The sequence below is a fragment of the Chiroxiphia lanceolata genome, chromosome 1, assembly GCF_009829145.1.
Source record: "Chiroxiphia lanceolata isolate bChiLan1 chromosome 1, bChiLan1.pri, whole genome shotgun sequence".
Taxonomy (NCBI): Eukaryota; Metazoa; Chordata; class Aves; order Passeriformes; family Pipridae; genus Chiroxiphia; species Chiroxiphia lanceolata.
Genome location: NC_045637.1, coordinates 71,446,807 through 71,457,285, shown reverse-complemented (window position 1 = coordinate 71,457,285; position 10,479 = coordinate 71,446,807). Strand labels below are relative to the sequence as shown.

The following is a 10,479-nucleotide window of genomic DNA, read 5'->3' as shown; positions in this document are numbered from 1 at the left end:
GCAATTCCACTCAATGGATTTGGATTTAATGAGTGTCACTGAAAGTTCTTTCCCACACTGTGTGCAGTAATAGGAGGTTTTAAACTATGTTAATGTCACAGTAAAAATTTCTTAAAATTAAGATGATTCCTTGTAAAGATGCAGAAATTTTTCTTTTTATTTTTTCTGTAAATTCTGTTTAATAGTATATATATACTTGGAACTTCTGAAATCATAATAAACAAAGGATATGAGCTAGCATAAGCAATGTTTTTTTTTTTTTAATTCAGAAAGGCAGATCTAGCTATCTTAAATTGGTCATTAAAATATCTGATATAGGAATTCCACAAAAAATGTTAATTCCCACAAACATATTTCAGACGAAAATTCTGAATTTTAATTAAAGGAAAATTAAGCGTAAGTAATGAACTTCTGGTGTTTTCACCTACAGCTTTTAAGAGTTTGGTGAGCAGACCACCTGAAAAGAGACCACTTTTCATAGCAAACATGTCAGCTATGTGGAGAGGAACCATAGTTGTCTTCCTTCAAAGCAATGAAACTTTTTCTTTAAAAATGTAATTTTGTTGAAAACCTAAGCCTCCTTTAAGGAAAACTTGTGCCAATACAAAGGACTGCTTTGACAATAAACAGTACTTCTACATTGTACTCAGTATAAAAAATGTTGTTTCACCACCTCATTATTTCATTTTTATACTAGTCTGAACTCCACAGAGCATGTAACTCTACGGAGCTACAAACAGGATGTAAATAGAGTAATGAGAATGGGTAAATTAGGATCTTAATCTTCACATTGTGAACACCCACTTGCTTTTTTTTAAGAGAAGACTTAAAATTAAACCATTGTCCTGTCTTAAGAAGATATTACAAAGTACCTGGCAGCACAGAGAGTTCAATTCTAGTCCACTTTTAATAGAAGACCCTTAGAGTACTAAGTATACTTCCCAAAGAACACTTAAAACTTATTAACTACATGTCATATTTGTATTAAAAACTGTCAACCCCCTTTTTAGCCATGTTCCACATTATCTGTAGGAATGCCTTGCTTTCTTATTCTCCATTTCGCCTACCTGGAAAGGATTCAAGATGAATATGATTATTTGCTTGAGGGTAAACCAATAATTTTTCATTATTTAAATTAGAGTTATGTATTGCAAGTCACTCATTTAAATAACATGAATGTCTTAAAGCACATTACTTGCAAGGTCAGAATAGTTCCGGGTGTGTGCATCATTACAGCTCATAAAACCTCTGTTTGTAGTTCAGAATGATTAAAAATACATGTCTTATGGACCATTCACATGAAGAACTTCATGCAGCACAAAAGTTTTTGCTAATTACAAACCTAGAGCTGATATTTTAATTAGAACTCATTGACTATTCCTAGCACAAGTGTAAAAAGAAGACTTGTGGAACGAGATTTATCTCAAGCAAACAGCGTTTGCATCTTTGTTACAGAAATAGAACACACACCTTGATTTCCACAGGATGTCTTCAGGATTGAGATAAAATTACTCATACTAAGTATCAGGATGAAAGACTATGAATCAGTGCATTTGGTATTGGTTCTTGGTATTCTTTTTAAGCCCCAAAGGAACAAAATAGATGCAATAAAAGAAAAACAGAAAAAATAGAGAATGCAAAACGTTATACCTAGACTAGCAGAAACTAAAAATGAAAAATGTTTTTAGAAACTTTATACTAAAACTTTAGACAGTATGGAAAGTAACACACCCCGTCCCAAAAGCACACTCTTCAGAAACACCAAATTAAATTAAACCATGGCTCAAAATAAAGAGAATCTTGTGGAAAAGAATGACGGATAATATTTTTGAGGCTGATATATAGATTTATATAACACAGCATACAGTTCTGGAGCATACATCTGACAAATTAATATGAACCACAACCAAAAATAATCAATAATAATTAAAAGAGAATGTGTGAGTTTAAAAACAAAAGAAGCCAAAATCTCAGTCAGAAAAAAAAAGGTTCTTTTCCAGCAGGGGAGAAAGGAAGGCAACAGAAGAATCAGGGTAATAGAGGCAACAGGAGGTTCAGAAGTATGAAGGTCATAGGAAGAGGCAAGGTCTGTCAGATGCGCTTGGTGTATGAAGGGAATGATGCACAACAGTAGACTGTCAGGGGAAAAGAGTAAAAGGATATAATTATAAATATTGTGTAGATCAGTCAGCAGAATGGCTAGCATGCTCAGTAACATTAAAGATTCAGATACCCAAAGGAGATGTAGGTGCATGAGCACATGTATTAAAATTTAGAATCCCACAGATGCTCTGAGACTAACTCCCTGGGTTCTCATATAAGCTAACTCCATCCTAACAGCACACCACCTACTGATATGCATTGTGTCTATGAATTCTGCTTTGCTTGGACTGAATTTTAATTCTCCAGAAGGTACAAGATAGATGATGTTGGAGATTCAACTTCATTCTTTAGCCTCAGATCAGGCTGGATGAATAAGGGTAGTGATGGTAGTATCAGCCTTTTAAGTCACACGTACAAGTTTTCTTGCTTTAGAGACAATTTCTAAGAAAGAATGAGGCAGCATACTATGACAAGTCAGCAAAACTCCCTGCCAAGTACCATGTAGTTCTCAATTGATTTAGAACCACGTGTAAGAAAATCAAGTTTCCTCTGTGTTTCTACCTATTTTTGGTTCAAGCTAACAAAGCCCCACTCTTAAAGACTAACCCTAATGACTGTTAAAGACTAGATATACATCTACGGTGACTGAAGAAATATGACTGAACTGCTTGTGAAACCATCATAGATTTTGTCAAGTGGCTTGTATGACCTGTTCATATGTCAATCATATAATGAAAAACATTAAAAATTAGATATAGGGACAAGGTTCCTTTCTGTTCTCCTTGTTCCTTAAAATTAACCTGGTATTACCCAGCAACTAGTAGTATCCATGTCTTCTACACAAAATAACTGGTAAATGCTTGTACCCACCCCTTCATTCCTTAAAACTTTCTCATTAAGCAATGATTGATTATTTTGATCTATAGTTAAAAACAAAGACAGGTACAAATCATGATTTTATTTCTTCAAAGACAGAACACTTTCTGAAATTTGCAAATCAATCAGTTGTCAAGCCCTTACCCAGTGTGAACCCTGAACTCATTAGTACTTTATCCAGTGCCAGAGTGAAGATTTTAACTTCAGGATCTCACACTACAGGAAGGCAAATTTTTTATTTTCTTTCACGGACCTTTTAATTTCTTACAGCATATATCAATGATAGTCCATAACCAGCCAAATAAAGGGCTAACTGTGGAGTTTCACAGGAATACTGAAGTTATTCTAATGAGCTCGCTGACGACACTTCAAGACAGCATGTTTCAATTACTTGTCTAGGTGTAGCAGTCTTTCATTACGTGCATTCTTTACGCGAGGTAAAGTAGCACAGAGCTTACCATTGACTCATATATTGGGAACTTTACAAACCATGTGAGATAACCAAACGCCATGCAACACAGGCAACAATCTCCATTTCTGCATTCCCAAAGTACAATCAATCTTAGAATCACAAGCCATGAACAATCTAATTAGTAAGATAAGGAAGGAGAAAGGATCCCATAAACACGTCATTTGAAACATGCAAACAACATGCAGCTAAGGTTCTACCATACTGAAAGTTAAGAGGAAAGGTCATGTAATGAAAATATAAAGATTAAAGAGCAAAAACTGTGAGGAACTGTTGCATTCTTGTTTGTGGAAGGGATTCTCAAAGTTTGAGACAGAAAAGCCCAAGTATCTTACTAAAGGCCCTATTCATGAATTATTTACACTCTCCATAAGTTTGGAAAACTCCATGAAGAGTCATTGCCACTATTCTCTGTGAAATGAAAATTCTTCAAGATGGTTTTCCCAGAGTACAATGAGACAATTGTGTGTTTGCTGGAAAGGAATGAGGGGTGAAGCACAGTGCCCTACAGACAGTGGCAGATCATAAGGATTAAGAAATTAAACTCCACATGATCACAGAATTTTAATTTCTGAATGGGAATTTTATCTTGTGAAAGACATACTGCTGGTGACAGTCACCCACTCAGCAAAGGAAGACCACAATCTTCATGAGAGAAAGCTTTTTTGAGAGAGTGATTTCTGAACAAATATGCCTTTCATCAACAGCTGGCATCAGCGGCTTATCACCCTTCCCACCTTGTTCTATGAGAAAACACATTTACTAAGCTTAGAGTTAGGAAGACTGAAAATTTTGTTGTTCTTTCAATCTACCGCCCAAGTCCTATTTGCACTGCTTGAGGCATTCTCAGGCAATAAAAAACATCATTGCAAAACTGTTCTTACACAGCTCAATAGCTACAGTATCTAAGCACCTTTCAGAATGGCATTAGGCAATATAATTAACATCTGTTGTATGTGCTGCTGTCTCTCATGGGTACATCTATACACGTTTCTCTTGTGTAAATCTATACACTTATCTTTATCTAGGTAGGACACAACGTAATTATAAAGCTAAACTTGTCCCTCTCCAACTGATGCTTTAAGTCTAAAATAAGTACCCACTAAGCACTTGCTCTCAGTAAATTAAGGATAATAAAAACTCATGTTATGTTTCCAAGAACAAGCTTAATCAAATCCTTTTGGCTGAGATGCTGTGTTTATTTAAGAGCAAATGATCACACTGATTAAATCAGTGTTACATTGATTAAAGGGTATTTGATCACCAAGGTAGATCAGGAAAGCATTGCAAAATAACAGTGATAGAAACTCAAATGAAGCAGAAATATAAATGCAAAGAAGGCCACAATGGATTTTTAATAAAGAAAACATTGTAGGCAAGTTGATGGTATCTAGAACAAAAAGAAGATTTTAAGTATTATATGATTTCTGTGCATACGCTGGTAAAAATGACTTAGGGTTAATCCTCAACAAGATTCAGGTTTTCTGTTAGTATGATCTCCTTAATTTCTTTCCCTTCCCCGAATAAAACTCATCAATCTGTATTTCCTCAGCACAGATATGAAAAATGACACTTTACATTCAGCTGATAATCAACAGCAAACACACCAACATTAACGTATCAGAGTAACTGTTACCTACAGAATACTTTTGGTAAAGAAAATGTCCTGGAAAGAGATCTTTTGTCAACTTAGTAGCTAATAGAGACGTTTCTCTATCCCATGGTTAGGAGACACCATCCTAGCCTTCAAAGGAAGTGCGTCCATGAGATGTCATAATGTACAGAGCTTTGCTGCTTTTACCGGATCTACATGGGTGTGCAGGGCAAGCCCACAGGGAACATAATACATGATCAAAGACTTGGATTGTGTACAAAGATTTAAAGACAGTGGATAAGCATGAAATAGTAGCACGAAAACATGCTTTTCACAAGTACACAAGGACGTGGAAAATACTGTACTTGTCTGATAACTGTTATGCCCCAAGGTGAAGAGACACAAAGGACTATCCAGAGATGCCAAGAAAGATGTTAAGAATATACAGCTCCTGTAAATGGTTTAATTTTCCTAAGGGAATACTCTGTAGTTCTCAACCTAAACTGATAGACCTTATGACTCTCAAAGGAGCTTGTCTCTGGGAGATCAAAAAAACGTTAGTACAGAAAAACAAACACGGGGAATTAATACAACAGATTTTTTCCTTTCAGTTGCACATAGCCACAAAGCTTGATGGTTATTTTTAAATGCTTCTATACAGTGACCAGGTATTATCAGCAAAACTGTCTCTAAGTAAATGTTCTGTTTACTTTACATTCATTACTTACACTGCATTGGACATTTTGAAAGACAACAGGCTGAAAAAAGGGGGAAAAACAGACACCGATGTCTAAAGAACAGAGAGGAAAGTCTGGAAAAGCTAACCCTGAAAGCAATCATCGAAAGAATGGAGATGAAAATACATATATTTTCAAACATACGTTTAGGTACCAGCTCTGTTGGCGCTGTAACATCTGCTTCTCTGTAACACTCTGTTGGATCCACAATGTCACTGCCAGGACGAGGGTAAGTTGGGGGTGGGGGGATCACTAACTGGGGCGGACCACGAGTGGTGCCTCTAGGAGGCTTTTGTGGCACCTGCCGTCCATCACCTACAGGGGGATCAATTGACTAATTACTTCATTGCAAGATAATGATCGTTCTGTTTATTGCTATTTTTTAAAAACACATTGATTTTCCCTTACCCACACCCCAAGTCTCTCTGGGTCTAATTCTGCTCTTGTTTACTCCCAAATAAATAAGGGAGAAGAAAAAGGTAGGTCTTTCTCAAACCAACAGCAATGGAACCAGAATTGGGTCCAGAACATACATGAACATTACAACTAACAGTTAAAATCACCAGTTTTGGCAGACATAAGGAAGGAGAAAAACAGCTGAATAAAAAAAAAAATTAAAAAAGCTATGTATGAAAACGTGAAAAATGTGTTTTATTTTTATCTTCTGAAGTGCAAAACTGCCTGAATTTGTTGATGCCTAGGATACTTTTCGTGGCTATTTTCCTGACTCTGAGAGAAAGAGAAAGATGCCTCACGTTAGTATTTTGAAGTAGATATCTTACAGGTTTTTCTGTTCTTTTTTTTTAATAGGTTTTTATTATTTTGACGTTGTAGAGAAGCAGATGATTAAGTTGTTTTCTACAAAACAGTGTTTGAATCTATCAAAGGAAATGCTCATAACTTTGGCTGGAGGTTTATTTCTACACTATGTGCAATAACAAAACTAATACATGCATCTTTGCACTATATGAATCACTTCCAATATGAAAAAGCTGCTGCCTCTTAGTAGTATACAGAACTAGAGCTATTGCAATTTGGAAAGTCCTTAGAGGCTGAAAGTGCTCTGAGGAACCACAACTACCTGCTTGTTCTCCTCTCATACCCTGCCTTAAGCATCTTCTGTGGTCATTGCTGAAGATGGACACTGACAGACACATCTTTGGTTTGATCCATTCTGATCATTCCTATACTCTCAGGCTCATGCTTTGGGGCTGCTGAGAAAGGAAGTAGCACTGAGAGGGAGGAAAAAAGATTAAACCATTATGATTTTCTACTTAGGAGTCACTAGCTTCCAGAGGAGTATCTTCCAGAGACACAATGTAATGCTGGCAAACATGCAAGAACTTTTTTACAGCTTTGAGGAAATTTGGCACAACACTTTGTAGTCACAGTAAATGGTTCCTTATTGAAGTGAACTTGCCAGTTTGAGAATATTTCTGATAGAATCTTTTGCTTTGATTCACGTGGCTAACTTGAGAGATACATAGGTAGCTTTAATGCTTTTTCCATCATGCGGCTGACTATTTCTTGCAGCACGTTTTTCCCCTCACTACAGTCTTGCTTTTTTCACAGCTTTTATCTCATGCTTTCAGAGCCATATGTGCTTTCTCATTGTTTTCTTGCAAGGGCTCCAAAGAGAGGCTGTTTTACCAACCTTCTCTGGCTGTAACATTTTTTCTTTTAATGAACACGTTCATTCAAGAAAGTAGCAGAAAATGAAAAGCACTGAAGACAGGGTTACTGTGGGACGAGTTCTTTGTCAGTGTAAAATAATAAGGCTCCATTAAAGTAAACGATACTACAGAATCCTACATGAGCAGAGTCTGGCCAGCAAGCACTTATGTACATAGTACTGAATGGACTTAAATTGGCTCTGTTCTGTTTTATTTCATCTGTAACATTTTGAGTAACAATGCAAAATAAAATGACCACTTACAAAAAGTTAATGCATCAAATGTCATCAAAAAGTGCCCAGCAGTAGGGGAAAGCACAAGAAACAACAGTGTGACATCTGCAGTGGTTACAAGTAAGCAAATTTGATGAAAACTCCTGTGTTATATGGCACAGTGATAATATTCCCCTTAGAGGGTTTAAATAAGAGATGTCAATGGAGTTGAACATGTCACACGATAATGGACTCCTGCTGCTACATAAATGCTGAGGCATTAGATGTGAAGCATCTACTGAAAATAAATGTTGGAACAAAGCCAAGAGGTTTCTTTCTAAACTGTGAGGCATTTGTAATGCAAGCAATTATGTATGACAGAATGTCATATCTGTATGTCTCAGGCACTTTATGAAACATGAGGTCAAAGGCATGAACTGAAGTGCACTGAGTGCATTACAGCACTTGAAGAATGATTCTCTTAATGTACTGAAAAATGAGTTTCAATATGTGGAGTTATTATCTCATATCTTTACCCATCATAAAATCACTTTCCTTGCTAAAAGCATAATCTCTGGGTCCTCACTTGGGCAGAGCTTCCACCAATATGAATAAGCTACCAGTCAGATAACGACAGGGAGAATGTTTTTCAGTCTTCCTGTATGAGTAAATGTGGTGTCACATGCAGCTGAAGGCTACAGCTTCTTTTGTTGTCTCCAGCTATGTTTGTCATTCCTTCGAGAGTACCAGTTCTTTTCTTCTACTAATTAGCTAAAGACTCAGCAGAGATCGATTTATAACAAAAATGAGGACTAAATTTGAAGGAAAAACTTTACTGAATATCGTCAGTTGCTGTCAAACTTTGGGAAGACTACATGAAAATCAAATGTCTTCAGGCTTTAGGAGCAGGAGGAGACACTGGACTAGCTTGGCTGTACTTCGGTTCTAGCCACTTCTTGGCTTCATGTGCATTCGGTATTGCCTGTCTCCATTTACTAGCATTTTCATTTACTATTTCTGTATTTCCATTTACCAGCAAAGTGATTATGATCTTAAAGGCACAGAATAGACCCAGGGCTAGTGCTTTTGTATATAAACCTTGTGTCAAATATTCAAATAATCTGATGAGTATTATCTACATTTTACTACCCTATGGTACTTTGAACAGTGCTATTCAAAAGAAAAAAAAAGAGGTAATATACAAAGACTTATTTCCAGACTTTCATTCTGCAGAGAAGTGTATTTTTTTCCCCAAGTTACAAAAGTTTCCAAACTCATGGTGTAACAGAATTAAGGCAACTTCAAACAGCAATCACTGAAAGCACATGCATAGGGATTATATAGGAGAAAAGAACGCCTCTCACCCATTGTGCTCTTCTTCTTGTCTTCCCTATCTTCTGTCCTGTTTGGCATGGCAGGAGTGGGAGGAGCAGATGCAGTTGGTGGAAGAGGAGCACGCCTCTTCTTTTTCCTTAAATCATTCAGGGATGCTCCTTGTGATATCTAGCAAAGTTGAAAAATAGGCACAAAAAAGGATATGTTTTACTGATGTTGTTAATTGACAGTAACTGAAAAAAAAAGGTGTTTGTCATATGACCTAATTTCTCAGCACAGTATATTTATAATGAGCATTTATAGTGACAACAGGCGATTAAAGAGGTACATTAATATTGCACTCAGAAAAGGAAAGAGAGGAGAACCTGCGGGTGAGTGTTACAGCAGAAATATCAGTCTAGTAGGCATTTGATGGTTTTGGAAAAAATGAACTAGAGAGCCCAACACTCAGCAGAGTTGAGTATGACACTACGTGTGGTGTTAAGCTTGAGCCATAGCATGATCTTCTTTTTCCATTGGTTTCTTCAAACCTTAACTTATGGTTGAATACTCCAACTGGTAGGTACAGGGAATAAATTCTCTCTCATTTCTTTTATTTTCCTCTGAAATTCTTGTTTAAGGACTTCTGAGAGAAGAATCAGAATAGACAGTTTGCCTGCATGATATGAGATCATACTGTACTCTATTTAATGTCTACTGGACTTCACAAACATACTTCTGAAGATCTGTAACACCTTGGCTTCCAACAATTGCAACATGTTTGTTGATATGTCAAGACTTCATACTACTTATGCTGCTTTTAAACATATGAAAAGTGTTATTATAAGTGACTTGAATTTCAATGGATTGAATAATATTTTCTGTAGCTTGTTGGAACTTAGCTTTATTTCCTTTTTCCGGAAAAATAATAATAATAATAATAAAAACATGTAGAAAAATCTGTTGAAGTTTTATATTTGAAAGGTACTGACAACACCAGTCAGTACCAGGCTTAACTGAAGCAGAGAGGAATGGGAGCTGCCCACATGACACGCTGTTGGCATTCCTCAGTCTCCACTTCTTTGACTTAACTGCTCTGTCTGTCCTGATATTCCTGAAGATCTATATACAGAATATAGATCTATATATACAGACTATCTGAGTTACAGAACTGCCTGGTGATTTTCTACTATTTCAAAGGCCTAAACAATAATAATTATATTTCCTTTAATCCAGAGGATTAATGAACCCTTAAAATACAATTTTTGTGGAAGATTTCAATGAAAAAATAGTAGCTTCGCCCTGTTTAAAGCTGTCATCAGAGTTCAGAGGAAAGGCAATCATTTATAGGTGTCTTTTCCTAAATTGAGAAAAAATCTGAGAAGAAATTAATTTTCAAAGATTAGGACATGAATAGAGCCTCCCTCCCTCACTTAGTCTTCCTTTTTAAGAGCACTCAGGAGAGTGCTACACTATAAAACAGAAACCTTCCAATCCCACC

At 36.4% G+C, this 10,479-nt stretch overlaps 1 protein-coding gene across 2 annotated transcripts in view; it reads right to left on the bottom strand.

Moving 5' to 3' along the window:
* Nucleotides 1-1,825: 1,825 nt before the first annotated feature.
* Nucleotides 1,826-10,479, bottom strand: part of LOC116786911 (protein cordon-bleu-like) — a 109,618-nt gene continuing 100,964 nt past the window's right edge. For both annotated transcript variants that reach the window (XM_032688061.1, XM_032688069.1), the window contains 2 exons: nucleotides 9,029-9,167; nucleotides 1,826-2,135 (listed from right to left, as the gene is read on the bottom strand). In XM_032688061.1, the coding sequence (XP_032543952.1) occupies nucleotides 2,092-2,135; nucleotides 9,029-9,167 (183 nt within the window). In that variant the 3' untranslated portion in view covers nucleotides 1,826-2,091. The remainder of the gene's footprint in view (nucleotides 2,136-9,028; nucleotides 9,168-10,479) is intronic.